This window comes from Mauremys reevesii, linkage group 4, assembly GCF_016161935.1.
Source record: "Mauremys reevesii isolate NIE-2019 linkage group 4, ASM1616193v1, whole genome shotgun sequence".
Classification (NCBI taxonomy): Eukaryota; Metazoa; Chordata; order Testudines; family Geoemydidae; genus Mauremys; species Mauremys reevesii.
Window position 1 is genome coordinate 140,779,591 of NC_052626.1, and position 18,861 is coordinate 140,798,451.

Genomic DNA, 18,861 nt, shown 5'->3' on the forward strand with positions numbered 1-18,861 from the left:
ACTAGGAGGAATAGTCAATGATACATGTCAGCTATATTCTTTTGTATAATCCTTGTGAGGTTTTTTGTTTTGTTTTGTTTTTTACAAAGAATGCACACAAAGTCCTGTTTCCCAGCAGAAACAACCAAACAGCAGGCAATCTCTGTATTCAGAAACTCCCAAGTCTGTCACTCTAGGTCTGTGCTGAGGAAGCGCTATGCTCATGGTTCCTCTAGGAGTTATGCTCATAACTCCTCCTCCTGGCTTCACTGCCTCCAACACACCCAGGCTGTGTCCACACTTGGAGCTGGGACTGAGACTGCAAGCTCATATAGACATACTCCCATTAGACCTCATTAAGCTAGGGCACTAAAAAACAGTAATGTAGCATGACCAATGGCATGGACTAGTTGTTCCAAGTCTGAACCCAGGGGGGTTGGGAGGGTATGTACTCAGGGCTGCTACCCAGTGGCACCACTTGCTGGTGCCTGTGCTACTGTGGCGACAGTACTATTTTTAGTGAGCTGGTTTGATGAGAGCTGGTGCTAAAATGTCTACTTGAGATAGACACCTCCACCTTCAAGTGTAGAGGTAGCCACAGCCTGCAGCCAATACCCAACCACCTTGTGTTTGCAACTGGAGAAACCTCTGTTAATCTACCAAGGTTAGCTCTGGCTTGGCCACACACCTTGGGCACATTGTCTGCAGCTGTTGCACCTAAAGGGGCTTGATTGCTCCTTTTGTTAAGCCTGAAAGAGGGTGTTTGGCACATCCATTCGCTGTAATGAGGTCTGTGGTTGCACTTGGGTCTAAGACCCACCTGCTGGAAGCCATTCTCCAGTGGCAATCTTGCCCCATTGGAACTTTGTAACAATTCTTCTTCAGTGTGTGTGTCTTGAACACAAGGCTCATATGACGAATGGTGGCATCCGAAGAGGAGAGTGATAGTATTACAGAAATGTCACAAGAGAACAAATCAGTGAGATTGGGGCCACAAAAGGATCATCTCAAGACAACAAGTGTTTGCACCATTGTATTTACACACTCAGCTAAGAAGAACCCAGCCATCAGTTGGACACAGTCTTAGGGACTCGACGGCAGTATAGAACAGTGGATGACTGCAGACCACATACCTGTCATACACTATCACAGCCACCGGGAGGCACTCCACCATCACCAAAGTACTGAGAAACCAGAGCTGAGTCATGCAGGCAGTGGAAGAAATGGCTTTCCTCTCCGCTTACACGTCCGCCAGCATCCTTGGGGGGTGAGGCATGTGGAAATAAAGACATCTACAAAAGCCAGGTTAGTGAGGAAAAAGCACATAGGAGTGTAAACCTGAGTGCTGCTGATGATTAACGTGATCATTCCCGAGATTCCCCAAACACCGACAGCTCAGACTATTAAAAACCATACGAAAAGGGTGACATCAAACTCTGGACAATTGGTGAATCCTGTGAACAATTAATGTAGTCATTTATTTGGTGATTGGTTATTGGGTGACGAGCGCAGATAACAACCATCGAACAGCTGCAGTGAATTTATTTCAGTCAGATCCCTGAGAATTAAGCAACACTCTACTATTATAGCCTTCCCTAGGGCAGCTGACCTGCTCTGTAACTCTTTCTCTAGGGACACAGGCACAAGCCACTGGCTGATGCTATTGGTGTGAGCCGGGGCTAAATCCCCAGCCCTGCCTTGAAAAATTCAATTGAGGGTTCCAGGTTTTGACAATATTAAACTTGGGGCACCTGAAGAAATGCATTAAAATGAATGAAATGTACAAAAATGGGTCATTTCCAAATGCTTCAAACTCTCTCTTTACTCAAAGACTTTACTTCAGCAAGTCTGTTGGAACGCCTTCAAAAGGACCCATTGTTGTTTTCATACTAATGCAGATGTTCGCTCATCAGAAGTTATCACCATTTGTCATAAATTTACCTCCTTAGGGAAAAAAACTCAGTTCCATGACCCTTTTCAAAGCGTTCTTCACCTCTTTGTTCCTCAGGCTGTAGATCAAGGGGTTCAACATGGGGGTTACCATCGTATAGAACACCGAGACCACTTTTTCCTGACCCCGCAAATGTTTGGTGTTGGGCTGCATATAGATAAATAGAGCAGTGCCATAGAATATGGTGACGACCGTCAAGTGGGAGGTGCAGGTGTTAAACCCTTTGCGCTTCCCCTCGGTGGACCTGATCTTCAGGATGGTGGAGAGGATGAAAACATAGGAGATGAGGATAATCAGGCTGGTGAACACCCCAGTCACACAAGCCACGGCCAAAAGGATCATGTGATAGATGGTGGTATCGGAGCAGGAGAGTGATAACAGTGGGGAGATGTCACAGAAGAACAGGTCAATGACATTGGGGCCACAGAAGGATAATTTTAACGTGGTAATAGTTTGGATCATTCCATTTAGAAACCCAGCTAGAAATGACCCAGCCACCAGCTGGACACAGAGTCTCGGGGACATGAGAGCTGTATAAAGCAGTGGGTTACAGATGGCCACGTAACGGTCGTATGCCATAACAGACAGGAGGAAAGACTCAGTAACCCCAAAGAAACTGACAAAACAGTATTGACATACACATGCAGCATAAGATATGACTTTTCTCTCTGCTATCAGGTCAGCTAAGAACTTGGGAGTAATGAATGTGGAATACCAGAAATCTACAAAAGCCAAATTACTGAGGAAAAAGTACATGGGAACGTGTAGCTGAGAATCCAGCCTGATTAGTATGATCATCCCAAGATTCCCCAGCAGGGTGACCGCATAGATCACTAGGAACACCACAAAGAGGGTGATCTGAAACTCTGGACGATCTGTGAATCCTGAGAAAATGAATTCTGTTGCTTCAGTGCAATTTGACCAGGTCATTTCTATGGTGCACAGTCCCTGTATGAAGAACACAGATGAAAAATATTAATTAACTGCTGTGACTCACTTGCAGTTGACACACCAAGACCTGAGACGTGTAGCCCCGTTCTACCTTCCACAATCTCCAGACTGGCATCTCACCTGGTGTTATTTTGTCACACAAAGTACAGTATTGTCTGCAGCCTCCCACCCCTAGAGTCTTTGCAGGACACAGGCAGTAGGCAGCAAAGGAGGGTGGCCCAGACTAGCTCAAGTGGCAGAATAGGTGGACAAAGTGACAGAGGCAGAAGACCCAAGACAGAGTGTGAGATGAAAGAATCAGACCATTGGATAAATGTATTTAACATTTTCTTCCTTCGGCAAATTTCAAAACCCCGTTTAGAAAAAAGAACCGTTTGTAAAAACACCCTAAACGCTAGAGTGTGCTGAGGGAACAAAACAACAGAAGTCAAAATAAAATAAAAGGAGGCGTTGTCGTGTAAATAATACATTGATTGAAAATAGCAACACGAAGAATGTGTTTTATGTGGACTGCTCTGTCAGGGGGCCTGTGTCACATGATCAAATCAACACACAGTTATTCTGCCCCTTATGCAAAGCCTATTGAAGCACAGTCATTGCACCTACGCCATCCGAGACACCCGATTGCCCACATCCGCACGCCCTTTAAATAAACACTTGGCACCAGGTTGTCTTCTCATGTACAAAAAGCCTTATGTTTAAGGGGCCTGGTTCCGCCATCTCAAACACCAGTTGGGTCAATGGTTTATTTGTTTCTTCAATCCCCACAACTTGGCCCGTATAACATCCCTTCATGAGCTGCTTAATTTTGAATGTTGGCAAGGCCTGATTCAAGGGACTTTTAAGGGCATCCATCTTTAATCAACAGGCCATTTTGAACTGCCCATCATCCTCTTTGATACAACAACTGTGCAACTTTCAATAGTTTAGGGAGAAGTGAACACTTCAGAAGTCCATTGGTCTCTCTGCTGAACTAAGGAGGAATTTCTGTTTGGGTCGTAACAGGATGAGGGTGGTTGGGAAAAGGAAAGGAGGTAGGATGAAAATCTTTGCAACCTTAGTTGGAATAACTTGCCTGGGGATTTTGTGGAATCTCCATCACTGGAGATTTCTAAGAGCAGGTTGGACAAACATCTGTCAGGGATGGTCTAGTTAATACGTAGTCCTGCCATGAGTGCAGGGGACTGGACTAGATGACCTCTGGGGTCCCTTCCAGTCCTACAATTCTATGATTCTATGAAATACTTGCCCATGCTAAATTACGACAAGTAACAAAGAAGGCATATAAAATTGTTTCACTGTAAAACAGATTTCAGTCAGTTAGCAATGCTCCTTTAAAATCCAGGCCAGCTCTCTGATCTCCATGCCCTGTGTTTCCCTTTAACCATTAAAAACTTTTGGATTAGTTTAGTTTTTAAAACTTTATTTGCTATAATTACTTCAAGTCAGAGCGTGCTGCTGCACCCCAGGCATGGCTACGTCTAGTGTCCCTGACTGGACCCAAGCTTCCTCCACAAAATCCTCCCCCTCATCCTCTGTTGACATGCTCTGCCCATGGCATGGGGTCTCTTGGCAGCAGCACCTCCCCTTCTCCTGCAGAGGAGCCAGAGGAGACATCATGTAGAGCAGCCCCATCTCCCACCCCCCAAATCAGCCATGCACATTGCACCCCCTGCTCCTGGCCAGAATGACACTGGTGTTACTCCGACTGCATGGCAGTCACCAAGCCAATGGGATTAAGGTCACTGGAAGCATCCAGTCAACAGAGAGGGAAAAGGTTGGATGTTAGGAAAAACTTCCTAACTGTCAGGGTGGTTAAGCACAGGAATATCTTGCTCAGGGAAGTTGTGGAATCTCCGTCATTAGAGATTTTTAAAAGCAGGTTAGACAAACACCTGTCAGGGATGGGCTAAATACTACTTAGTCCTGCCATGAGTGCAGGGGACTGGACTGAATGAGCTCTCAAGATCCCCTCCAGCCCTATGAGTCTATGATATCACAAGGAGCTCTTCACTGGGGACACACACCTGCCTGAGCACTGGGCAGGGGAAAGGACACACACCTCCCTACCCTCAGCATTCAGCTCCACTGTACCCCTACCACACACACACACACACAGTGCCCACTGCACACCAAACACACACACACATAGACACACACACACACAGTGCTCCAAACACAGAGTGTGCAGTCACACATGCACTTTCTTGCCTGTGTAAGACACCTGCCAGCCCTTTACCCTCTTGCTTCATCATGCCCATCACTGTGGTATCTAGGCACTGTCTACAAAAATAATTAGAAAACAAAATTTCCTCTATAGCATCATATTCCCCCCCCCCAACGTGTCCTACCCGTAGGCACTGGATTGGGACTAATTCATTTCAGCACAGGTCACACAAAGCAGTCTCTGAACTGCTCTAGGAGCCACCTTCCTCCCTGTCCCCTGGTGCCAGAGCTCAGCCACTGGTGCAGTGTCCCTGTGGCTACTCAGGGGGCAGCACTCCCTGCCTGCAAACATAGGGAGAAGGTGCAATGGTTTGGGGGGTTTCTTTGTTTGATTCTTAGCTAAGAGTGCCTCACTAGGACAAAGCATGAGAAGCCCTGGTTTAGGCACCTTCTCCCCAGGAAAAGCCTCGGCGTGTGGAAGAGGCTCAGAGAAGAACAACAAAATCACTCAGGGAGACGTGTGGCCTGACATCTGCAGAAAACCTAAAGGAACAAAATCTATCTACACCAGCCTCACACTGAGCTCGATCAGATTGCAGACTAATCTCTACTGGGAAACTGGGACAGATGGAATATTTCCAACAAGACTGAAACAAAAAGAACAGAAGAGGATTCTGCTGCCTTGGCAGGGAGACAGGACTAGATTCTGCAACTGGTCTTTTCCATCCATAGTTTCTCTGAGACCTGGTTTACACTCAAAAATTAGATCAAGCTAGGTATGTCGCACAGGGCTGGGAAAATTTCACACTGTGTGCACTAACTCTCAGTGTAATTCTTCCATTGACCTAGCTACTGCCTCTCGGAGATGTGGATTAACTACATTGATGGAAAAACTCTCTCCATCAATGTGGAAAGAGTCTACACTGTGGCGCTACTGCAGCACCATAGCTGAGTCACTATAGTGGCTTCAGAATAGACATTCCTTGACTCAATGCTGGATTTCCCCCTTCCTATTAAGGCTATTTTTTCTCCTTTTCCTGTCACTTCTCCCTCACTTGGTAAAGCTCTTTCCTTGCTTTGACTGGCAAATATGTGCAGAAAAGTTCAAATGTCTCCTCTCAGGATAATTCCTTCCTCTCCTTCCCACGAATGGCCCACTGTCATGTCAACTAAAGGCAGAAGTGATCTGAAACTGACTTGTTTGTCCATGATTTGGTGGTACCTCTTTGTTTTTCCTTCCTTCACTTATAATGAGTTGAGAAGAATGGAAGCAGGACCTGGTCAAAAACTTAAAATCAGACTAAGCGTCAAACCTTTCCCTGTTTGCTAACCAATGCTATCCTTAATACCTCTGCTTCCTGGGGTGGCGGAGGTTAAATTTGGCTTTGATGACTTTGAGATTTGCTCCCTGGAGGCTCTTAGCTCCCAGGACAACAGAAGTGCAGAGCACATGCAATTAATGTTGTTGCCACGTCTTTCCTTGTGGAAATGGTACACAGAGGGCTGGTCTGGATCTCTGGATCTCTCTTGAAGTCTTTTTAAAATGATGCTAGAATGAGGTGAATGTATTCCACTTCATTTGTTGGTCACCTCTCCAAAAGTCTTTTTAAGTAAGTTCCCAGTGTTCGTCTATATACATTCCAGATAGAAAAGTCGGGCCCATGGTCTCAGTTACCCTGGCGTAACTTCAGGGGAACACTGATAATTTCACTTGAGTTCATCAGGATTCCCACTGATGTAGCCTAGCTCAGAATCACACCACCTCACAACATATCCCAGTGTGATGTGTACCAGACTCTTGTACATAAGATTTGGGTTGTGCTCTCAATACTGCTCATCCCCAGCTGGGCAATTTTGGGTAAATCCCTTAAACATCTTGTATCTCAGTTGGGATGGTCAGGCCTGGTGGTCAGAACAGGAGTTCATATCCTGGAATTGTAGCCCAGGGTCAGAACCAGAGTCGGAGGCCAGAGCTAGGGCCCAAAGCCGAAGTCAGGAATTAGAGGCGAGGATCAGAACTGGGTGATCTGGAGTGAGGCATGGCAGGAGCAGGGATGGGAACAAGCTCTCACAGGAGCTATCACTGAACCGCTGCTACTGCTGGGTTTAAGAGCAGGTCTGGTGATCCTTCCAACCAACTGTGCAGTTTGGCCTATGTGGCATCTCAAATGGGGCCCAGCTGTGCTTGTTAGACGGCCTGGGGGTTAAGCTAGCAGGTAAGCAGGCAAGTTGCCGATCTTTACTTCTGACAGGTGCCTAAATAGGGATGTCAGATTCTAACCTTAGGGCCCATTTGCTGAACACTTAGCCCCAGCTTTTAAATACTCCACTCAAGACGTTTGGGAAATCTTCTCCTGGAGCACCTGGGGTTGAAAAGGACAATACATCGATTCCACCATCACCTGAATTAGTGTAAAAGCCTCAGAAAGGGATGGGAAGGTGTGATGCTGTATGATTGAATATGACCATTTGTATCATTGATATTGCCACTATTATACAATTGCAACAAATCTTGTACAAAGTATGTCACGTAAGGTATCAATGGAAAAGTTACTGTTTATATGCATGTATCATCTTTGTATCTAAAGTTATGAATATTGGTCATAGACTTGTATCTCATACATGTGTTATTCCTGGGTAACACCCATGATCTATATCAAGGCTAGACAGCTATGTGTTGATGGCCCATTAAGGACACTTCACTCTATCAATGGGCCCTAGAAGAAACTCATTTTGCCCAGATGGCTCTTCCTATGGATGCCTTAGGCCTGGTCTACTGTCGGCAATCCCAGAATAGAAAGAGGTCCCCAGCATGGACTGACCGGAAGTCCAGGATCTGATCGCTGTGCCTGACAGCCAGGATCTCTTCATAACATTTATTTTTTTAAGAAACAGGATATATAAAAAATAGAAAACTATATATAAAAATTTTTAAATATGAAACTATACACAGCAGGTCTACACATATATAGGAATGGAGCAATAGTCTGGGGGGGGTCAAAAAAAAAAAGAGAGAGCAGAAAGCAAGCCTCAGAAGCAAGAGGTTGGGAGGGGTGGGTTATTTGCTTTATTGCACACTCCACACACTTTTCCTCCATCCCATCTCAGGGGGAGGATCGGGGGGACCATCTATGAGCATGGCAGCGTGGGGTCCTGGTGCAAATGACCTCGCTTAACAGCCACGTGTTGCAGGCCTCAGAGGAAAAGCATACAGGGTCTCCTTCCCACACTCACTGAGATGATAACGCGCGCCATCTTTCTTTTTTGCATTGCCTGCAGAGCAGGCAGGAGTAGCTAAAAAGCATAGCACTCACTGTCTCTACTAAGTAAGGGAGGACTTTGTTGAGAGGATGCTCTAATCTCGGACTAGTTCCGAGATCTCCTGAACTTTGTTCCCTGTTTGGTCTTCTTAACTGAAATGACTACTGTGTGTTTACTGTTGGCAAACATGTATTTGTTTTCAAAAAATCACCTACTTTTTTTCACATCACACCCTCCCTTCCTTCTGCCGGCCCCCCCCCCGCGAGGCTGGGCTCAGATTAGCAGCCGAAAGAAAAAAAGAAAGACACACACGTTCCAGACCAGGAACCAGCCCCCTGCAGTGCATCTGCAACCGCCCCAAAACGCCAGAGTCCTGTCCCCTCACCCAAGTGCCCACTGTGTATTACATTATTAAAAGCGGTTTGGTGTTACTGACTGTTTTCATCACGTTTCTGGTGTCAGAAGACTCTCTTGTTGTTCTGTGGGGATTGTAATGTCAGTGCAGCACACCCAGTGCCCCAGACTTGGCTGCAGGGTCAACTGTCACAGGCACCACACACACTGCACACACTACACTACCAGGACAGTCTGTGGTATTGTATGCTTGTGCAGGGTCCTGGTGCCTGACATCCCCGAATAAAGGCAGGCTTCTCTTCATGCATGCACTGGATCCTCACCCTCCCCCCCTGCCCCCCCCAAAGAAAAAGACCTCATCCAGGCCTCATCCTGCAAACCCACCCATCAGTGCACACACCTACCAGCACAGAATGCTCATGTTCAAAAACGAAAAAAAAAAATGCAAAGTCAAAAGAAAGATTTATTATTAATTACTAAAACATGTCCTTAAAACAACTTGGTTTACGATCAGGCTCTCTTAAAATCAAGTGGACAGTCAGGTTGGTGTCTGGCTGATCGTGAAACAGCAGCAGGCGATTTGCTCAAACCTCCCTCCCGGCAAAAAGGTCTCGCTTCCTCACAGAGATTTGTGGAGCCACAGCACAGCAGCAAGCACTATATTCTTTTTCTTTTCGCTGATGTCGATGTCCGTAAGCTCCTCCTCCTCTCCCCTTGGACCGTCCGAAACCACCACACACCACCACCACCATCTGCACTTGCGGTAGTTGTTCCTTTCTTTTTCTTTTCAGTGGGCGCCTGTATATGGCTTCATGAGGGCGCCTTAAACTCCCAGGGGAAAATAGCCACCTCCTATGAGTCATCATGCTACATAAGGACATATGATATACTCATGTGATCCTGGACTCCATCTTGAGCCAGTAACTTTCCATACAGTGGGGCTGTGGGCTTTGCATGAGACAGTAAATTTCCAGGCACATGGCAAAGGATATAGAAGACCCCTGAGACACCTCCATTTTGCCTCTTTCCTGCCCTAATTCTCTGGACTGTGGATTTACAACTTAAAGGAGCATTTTGAACTATGGACTGAGAATCTTCCAATCAATTCCATACGCTCAATGTGCACAGGGCTCTGGCTCTTTATCTGGATTGGACTAAGCCATTCTGCAGGTCTTCGCAACTATTTGTTGCTTCAGCCAAGCACATGAGGGGTCAACCGATCTCCACCCAGAGGCTTTCCTGATGGATCACATCGTGCATCCACACATGCTACGACCTGGAAGGGGATCCATCACCACCTATCAACAAGGGCTCAGGCCTCGTTGGCTGCCTATGTGGCCCATGTCCCTTCCAGGACATCTGTAGAGCCACTACCTGATCCTCAGTGCACACGTTCACCTTGCACTATGCGATTGTCTCACACATCAGGTATGATGCTGGTTTCAGTAGACCTGTGCTTCAGCCAGGGAATCTGTGAACTCCTACCCACCTCCATCAGACATAGCTTGCAGTCACCTACAGTGGAATACACAGGAGCAAGCGCTCAAAGAAGAAAGGACAGTTACCTGTTCTGTAACTGGTGTTCTTCACGATGTGTTGCTCATGTCTATTCCACATCCCGCCCTCCTTCCACATCCCGCCCTCCTTCCACTCTGTCGGAGTTGGTCCGGCAAGAAGGAACTGAGGGTTGGGGAAGCGCGCGGCTCCCATTATAGCGCGCTATAGAGGCACCACTCCAGGAGTTGCAGCGGCGCTCCCCCTACGGGTACTGCTAGGGGGAAAACTTCCGGCACTGGTGCATGTGGCGAGCACGCACACCTACTGTGGAAAAGACATGAGCAACACATCTGGAAGAATGCCAGTTACGGAACAGGTAACTGTCCTTTCCTGCGCCCTCAATAAGGCTTCTTTAAAAAGAAGCACAGATTTTGAATGGCAGAGTTGAGAACACAACACAAATCTTACAGGTAAGAGTCTGGGGTAATTTGGATATTTTGGGTTCTCTTATCTTAGAAGTGACATAGGAGCCAAATTCTGAGCTTTCTTATATCAGTGTAAATCCATCGGAATTAATGTTAACACTGTGGGGTCTGAGCAGCAGGAAAAGGAAGTTTGACTCAGAAGCCACCCTATAGTTCACACCGGGAGCTGCTTCCTTTCTTCTCATGTCGGAAGTAACAAAGGGGGAAATCAAAGCGCTGTCACTAAAGTGTAGTGTAGATAAGGCCTCAGAGTCCTCCCTCTCTTGTGTCCCATCACCAGCCATTGGAGATATTCGCTGTTGGCAGTCACAGTTCAGACATTGTAGGCAGTGTCATCAGACCTTCTCTTCCCCTGCATCTGCCCATCTCTTCCTTGCCCCAGTAGTTAATTCAGCCAGCCCCCAACCCTTAAATCAATCCAACCCCCAATCCCTGCATCATTTCTGTCTTCCAAACCCCCACCCAGTCTCCCCATCAATTCTGCCCTCCAGCTCTGAGATCAATTTTGCCCCTACATGAATTCCTGAACCCCCCGCCTCACCTCTGCTCCTCCTGGGGTTCTTCACCCCTTTTGTCCCTGTCCTCCCCTACACAGGCACAACCTCACTCTTTGTTAGTATCAGATGCTGTTTCTCAGAGTTGAATTGAGACTGCGGATATTGCTTGAATGATTTCTTATTGCCATTGGCTTAAGCAGAGTGACACGGGAGATGGAGCTTACTCATGGCTGTTGGTATTGTTTGGTGAAGTGGCATCCGCCTCATCTGGTGTGACAGGGACATGTCACAGGGGAGGGAATAGCAGTCATGGCCAAGGCCAAGTATTCAAAAATCCCGAGCCAGGCCCCAAAAATCATGAGATTGGCCGTACAGATGTAGATAAAACAGGAATTTCTTAAAATGTATTTTCTTTGCCTCTGGTTTCTGAACCTTTTACTGTGTAACTTAAGCCCCATTTTCAAGCTTTTCTGTGGAACTACATCACTGTCTTATTTGCTTTGTTTCTGTAACATAAACTGGGATTTTCATGTATTTCACCTGGCTCCAGGGGCTGGTGCTTTAAGGAAAACACCAAATATCACACGACTCACAATCAAGTCGTGAGAGCTGGGAACACTGGACTGGAGACAAGGGAGTGAATGTCTCTGGAAGGAGGCCATGTCCCTAGCAGTGCCAGAGCTATGCATGTGTGTGACTGCATAACAGGACAAACCTGCTCCCAAACAACCTCCCGCTTTAGCAGATGCCAGGGGAAATGAACTGCCAGGCCCATTCTCTTTCCCCTACAGAGGGAGAGTTGGAGGCAGCTGTTTTTCACTATTTCCCTCCCCAAACCCAGCAGGGGACGAGGGACCAGCAGGGGGATAGATTTTCCTGAGGCTCCCAGCTTGGACAATTCTCCCCCCCATGTGTGTCCATTGCTGCTCCCCCTATTGGCAGGAAGGCTGGGAGACCCATAAATGCCCCAGCCAGCATCACCTCCTCAGCTTGGTCCCTCTTCAGAGTCTCCTGCGTGACAACTCCCTACTTCATCCTCCAGCCAGGAGCAGGAGGAGGGGTAGCTGAGCTCCCTCAAGCCCAGGAGACTGAGAGGACAGGGCTTGCCCCTTCTGCTCTTAGCAGATGAGAGGGAGCTGAATTCCCCCATCCTACCCCCGCTTTAAACTCCGCTTGGGATCTCTAGTTTGATGGGCAGACAATACAGCACAGGCCTCTGTGAGGTTATTGGCTGAGCGTCTCTGGAGCTGTGTCTGGGCCATACATGGAAAGGTTCCCTTACCCCTCTAGTCTATAGTAGTATAATGGAGACCAGATAAAGGACCGTTGTGTCAGGCATATCATTACTGGGCTGTAGAGGGCAGTGGCTTATGTTGAGCTCTCCTTTATAGCCCTACAATCATCTTTTTATTTATAGGATAGGAATCAAAGGGATTCCTCCCCCCATACACTTAGAAAAAAATCTGAATTCCTTTGGCGTCTAGCCCTGGCTTCATATCCGCCCTGGGCTAGTGTTTCATGTCATTGTTTGCCGAGAGGAAGGACACCTCTGCTGTCCCTCAGTAGCACACGATGCATTACTTGCAATGAGTCATCTTGAACCCCACAACACCTGTCGCTCAGATTCTCAGCTGCTTTAAATCCCACATGGCACTTTCCTGGAGCTAATGCAGGGGCTGTCTTTTCCTTGTGCATTTATACAGCACCTAGCACAATGAGGCCACGATCCCTGATTGGCATTTTTAGGTGCTACCATACCTGCAGCACCATTCCTTGTTCCAATCTTGAGGGTCTCAGAGCGGTCTCTCAAGGAACCTCATTTCTGTCCTGTAACATCCCTTGTTCAACCCTCTTCACAGCTCTGACAATACAGCTGAATTAGGTAATACAATAACCCCTGCTACTCCAGGCAAAGTGATGCTCCCACGTTGCCCTAGCAGTGCCTGTCAGTCTTAGTCTGCAGATCCCCTGTCCTGCTCCTGCACTCCTGCTTATGCCCTTTGCCAGCCTCAATATTTCTTCAAAGCCATGTAGGATCAATGTGGCTACTGAGCTGGTGCTCTGAGCCCTTACTGCTTTGCAGTACCATGTGTGATTCAGTGTCAATCTGCCAATCCGGCAGGGCATAAAAGCAGAGCCTGGACATAGTTCACACTTCCCTAGCAGTAAAATGTTTTCAACTGCCATGTGGGAAACCTGGGTTCACATCCTGTTCCAGTCTTGGTTCCTTGGTGAGTGGCAGCTGAAAGTACTGCAGACCCTTTCACCTAGTTTTATCCTATGGAGACATCTAACAGCTCTGTGCATCCTGTGGGAGATCATGCTTTGGCATGCTGTGGTACATTTTACAATACCAGTGGTAAGGACCAGTGCTTTTGTGTGAGCACTTTATATTGCCTTTTTTCATGTAGGAAAGAGGAAAAATCTTGTTACAAAGTCTTGTCTGATTACGCTCCCATTGAGATCCTTGCCCAAGGTCACACTGATGTTACCTTGTGTACAATTTGCTTCTAGTATGAAAGACATGGAGATGATAGTCTGTTTTCTGTATATTTACACTCCTGGGATTAGTGTTGCTCCCCAGGTCCCAAAGAACCCACTATAATTCCCAGTTCTTCATGATATAGCTCCAGCACTAATAAGGGAATGTCACTCTTGTCCAACCGGCAGGAAAAGAAGAAATGCTATGAAATCCCCTCTTATCCTTCAAACCAGGAACTGCTCCATATTTACTCATCTCAGAATAAGAGAAGGGAGAAAACAAAGAGACTCCACAAAGCCATGGGAAAGCTGGTCAGTTTCAGAACATTTCTGCTTGTAGGCTACCTTACAGTGTGTGATTCACAAGAAGAAAATGGTGTCTTATCCTGAGAGGGGAAGTTCTTCTTTCTCTTCAATGTTTATCTATCCAGAGAGAAGACAGGAGCTTTATGAAGAGAGGGATAGGATGTGCTGAGATCACTGCCTATTCTGATGACCAGCATTGTCTCATTGTCTCCATGTCTGTCTGTGTCTGTTGTGGCTTGTGATTAGATTGCAAGCTTTTAGGAACAGGGAATTTTTTGTTAGGTGTTTATACCGTACCTAACCCAAAGAGGTCCTAGTGCATGACTTAGGTCCGGATCTGATACCACAGCACAATTTTTATTATTTTGATTATCCCTCAGTATAACATCATGGGGGTTATTTTTTAACCCTTCCCAATATACAAGCTCTTTAGGCATAGAAAGGGGAAAGCTACAGTAAAAAATGGATCCTCGTGAGTCACCAATGAATCCTCACCACAAACCAGCTCTGTAGGCTTGTATCAGAGGGGTAGCCGTGTTAGTCAGGTTCTGTAAAAGCAGCAAAGAATCCTGTGTCACCTTATAAACTAACAGACGTTTTGCAGCATGAGCTTTCGTGGGTGAATACCCACTTCTTCGGATGCAAGTAGGCTTGGGCAGTCATGACTTTTGTTAAACCTTCTTCAGAATTCCTGCATTTTCGGGGCTCAAATGCACTTGTTTTCCTTAGACTTTCCTAAAATTCTCGCAATGCCTAAGAGCACAGTCTTTTGCAGGTCACTGACTGGGATGCCTTGCACTCCTAACATGTTCCTCAGCTGCTCAATCATGCCCTTAGAGATAGCTGCAAATTCTCCTATAATCACTGGGATTGTCTTCTAGTTTTCCAGAATCATTCCTCTTTGTGGTACACTTCTTCATACATTGCCACCTCCTCTTCTGGTTTCTTTGACATGTTTTTCTGCTGGTATGGTCTTAACATGGTCTTGTTTGTCTTCTTTTCTACAACAGCTTGCCTGAACCATTCAGTCCTTGAAAATTGCCGGATTTGATAAAATCTTAGCCTCCTCATTCCCTAGACTTCTAACATATCTCCCCTTGGTTGCCTCTTTTCCTAGCTGAACAGGCGCAGTCTTTTTAATCTTTCCTCATACGGAAGCTCTTCCATACCCTAATCATATTTGTTGCCCTTAGCTGTACCTTTTCCAGTTCTAATATATCTTTTTGGGGGATCAGATGACCAGAACTGCATGCAGCATTCAGGGTTTATATGGTGGATTTATATGGTGGCATCGTGATATTTACTGTTTTCTTATCTAACCCTTTCCTAATGGCCCCTAACATTCTGTTAGCTTTTTGACAGCTGCTGCACATTGAATAGATGTCTTCAGGCAACTATCCACAATGACCCCAAGCTGTCTTTTTTGAGTGGCAACTGCTAATTTAGACCCCATCAGTTTGTATGTATAGTTGCATTACTTTGCATTTATCAACATTGAATTTTATTGCCATTTTGTTGCCCAGTCACCCAGTTTTGTGGGATCCCTTTGTAACTCTTCACAGTCTGCTTGGGACTTAACTATCTTGAGTAATTTTGTATCATCTGCCAATTTTGCCACCTCACTGTTTACCCATTTTTTCAGATCATTTCAGAGTATGTTGAATAGCACTGGTCCCAGTACAGAACCTTGGGGGACCCTGCTATTTACCTCTCTGAAAACTGACCATTATTCCTATCCTCTGTTTCCTGCCTTTAACCAGTTACTGATCCATTATAGGCTTCCCCTCTTATTTCATGAGAAACCTGCTCAAACATTTTACTAAGGTCAAAAGACATTATGGCTACCACTTTCTCTTCATCCAGTATGGACCCAGTCCTCTTATCAGACCCATTTGAGTAGATGATTGTGCTCTAACGGAGTTCAGTGGGGCTTCGTACTCATGCACGTATAAGAACAGCCATACTGGGTCAGACCAAAGGTCCATCCAGCCCAGTATCCTGTCTGCTGACAGTGGCCAATGCCAGGTGCCCCAGACATTGTGAACCTAACAGTTAATGATCAAGTGGTCATTCTCCTGCCATCCATCACCACCCAGAGGCTAGGGACACCATTCCTTGCCCATCCTGGCTAATAGCCATTAATGGACTTAACCTCTATGAATTTATCCAGTTCTCTTTTAAACCCTTTTATAGTGCTTCACAACCTCCTCAGGCCAGGAGTTCCACAGGTTGACTATGCGCTGTGTGAAGAACAACTTCCTTTTATTTGTTTTAAAACTGTTACCCATTAATTTCATTTGGTGGCCCCTAGTTCTTATATTATGGGAACAAGTAAATAACTTTTCCTTATTCACTTTCTCCACATCACGCATGATTTTATATACCTCTATCATATCCTTCCTTTCCAAGTTGAAAAGTCCTAGCCTCTTTAATCTCTCCTCATATGTGACCCATTCCAAACCCCTAATCATTTTAGTTGCCCTTCTCTGAACCTTTTCTAATGCCAGTCTATCTTTTTTGAGATGAGGAGACCATATCTGTACACAGTATTCAAGATGTGGGTGTACCATAGATTTATATAAGGGCAATAAGATATTCTCTGTCTTATCCTCTATCCCCTTTTTAATGATTCCTAACATCCTGTTTGCTTGTTTGACCGCCTCTGCACACTGCGTGGATATCTTCAGAGAACTGTCCGCGATGACTCCAAGATCTCTTTCCTGATTAGTTGTAGCTAAATTAGCCCCCATCATATCGTATGTAGAGGTGGGGTGTAGCAGGTTGGTTACCCACTCCTGCCCTGAGGGGTTTAAAAAGCGGCCTGGGAGGGCTTGCAAGCTGCAGATCTAAAAGCTGGGCTGATTGGGGGAGCTGGGCCCGCCCTAATCAGGTGACAGCTGGCCTGTATAAAAAGGCCAGGGGTGCCAGGAGCCCAAGCAGTCTCTCTCTGACTTGAGAGGGAGACAGGCCTGGCTGCTGGGGAGCTCACCCAGGGGACCTAGAGGGAGGCGGGGTTGGGGAAAGGCCTTAGGAGCTGGGAAGCCCTAGGCCAGTAACTCCCCAGGCTGCAGGGCCTAGTTCTAGACCTCCTAGGTATTGGGCTTGCAGAGGGGCAGCCGGAGGGTGGGTAAAGGCAGCCAGTCCAAACCCCTTGTTGCCTGTGATGATTGGCTGAGACACTGCAGTCTGCTCCAGGGTGTGGGGGCTAAACAGAGACTGGCAGAAGCCATGACTGAGGGATAGGGAGTGGAGGTTCCCTAGGGAGGGGAGACCCAGACTGTGGGGTACTGCAGGAGGCAGAACCCTGGGATAGAGGAACCGGGGTCCAGGGAGGGACATGGGGGCCAGAGGACAGCGGATCATCAGCCTGCAGAGGGTGCTCCTGGGTCGAAGAGCTAATTCCCGAGGACGACTAGCAGGAGGTGCCGCAGGGGTGAGTCTGTGCCGTGCTACATGGGGTTATTTTTTTCAATGTGCATTACTATACATTTATCCACATGAAATTTCATTTGCCATTTTGTTGCCCAATCACTTAGTTTTGTGAGATCTTTTTGAAGTTCTTCACAGTCTGCTTTGGTCTTAACTATCTTGAGCAGTTTAGTGTCATCTGCAAACTTGGCCACCTCACTTTTTACCCCTTTCTCCAGATCATTTATGAATAAATTGAATAGGATTGGTCCTACGACTGACCCTTGGGGAACACCACTAGTTACCCCTCTCCATTCTGAGAATTTACCATTTATTCCTACCCTTTGTTCTCTGTCTCAGTCCATGAAAGGATCTTCCCTCTTATCCCATGACAACTTAATTTACAGAACAGCCTTCGGTGAGGGACCTTGGCAAAGGCTTTCTGGAAATCTAAGTACACTATGTCCTCTGGATCCCCCTTGTCCACGTGTTTGTTGACTCCTTCAAAGAATTCTAATAGATTAGTCAGACATGATTTCCCTTTACAGAAACCATGTTGACTTTTGCCCAACAATTTATGTTTTTCTGTGTGTCTGACAATTTTATTCTTTACTATTGGTTCAACTAATTTGCCCGGTACTGACATTAGACTTACCAGTCTGTAATTCCTGGGATCACCTCTGGAGTCCTTTTTAAATATTGGTGTTTCATTAGCTATCTTCCAGTCATTGGGTACATAAGCTGATTTAACAGACAGGTTACAGACCATAGATAGTAGTTCCGCAATTTCACATTTGAGTTCTTTCAGAACTCTTGGGTGAATGCCATCTGGTCCTGGTGACTTGTTACTGTTAAGTTTATCAATTAATTCCAAAACCTCCTCTAATGACACTTGAATCTGTGACAATTCCTCAGATTTGTCACCTACAAATGATGGCTCAGGTTTGGGAATCTCCCTAACATCTTCAGCCGTGAAGACTTAAGCAAAGAATTAATTTAGTTTCTCTGCAATGACTTTATCATCTTTAAGTGCTCCTTTTTTATTTGATTGTCTGGGTCCCCACTGGTTGTTCAGCAGGCTTCCTGCTTCTGATGTACTTAAAAAAAATTATTATTACCCTTTGAGTTTTTGGCTAGCTGTTCTTCAAATTCCTTTTTGGCTTTTCTTATTACATTTTTACACTTAATTAGGCAGTGTTTATGCTCCTTTCTATTTACCTCACTAGGATTTGACTTCTGCTTTTTAAAAGATGCCTTTTTTATCGCTCACTGCTTCTTTTACATGGTTGCTAAGCCATGGTGGCTCTTTTTTATATAGAATCATAGAATATCAGGGTTGGAAGTGACCTCAGGAGGTCATCTAGTCCAACCCCCTGCTCAAAGCAGGACCAATTCCCAACTAAATCATCCCAGCCAGAGCTTTGTCAAGCCTGACCTTAAAACCCTCTAAAGAAGGAGATTCCACCACCTCCCTAGGTAACCCATTCCAGTGCTTCACCACCCTCCTAGTGAAAAAGTTTTTTCC

The 18,861-nt window shown here is 46.1% G+C and overlaps 1 protein-coding gene across 1 annotated transcript; it reads right to left on the minus strand.

The window, feature by feature from the left end:
* Nucleotides 1-1,924: 1,924 nt before the first annotated feature.
* On the minus strand, nucleotides 1,925-2,863 carry LOC120404027 (olfactory receptor 1052-like). The gene has a single exon (XM_039536040.1). The coding sequence runs from the start codon at nucleotides 2,858-2,860 to the stop codon at nucleotides 1,925-1,927; it is 936 nt and encodes a 311-aa protein (XP_039391974.1). The 5' UTR covers nucleotides 2,861-2,863.
* Nucleotides 2,864-18,861: the final 15,998 nt, after the last annotated feature.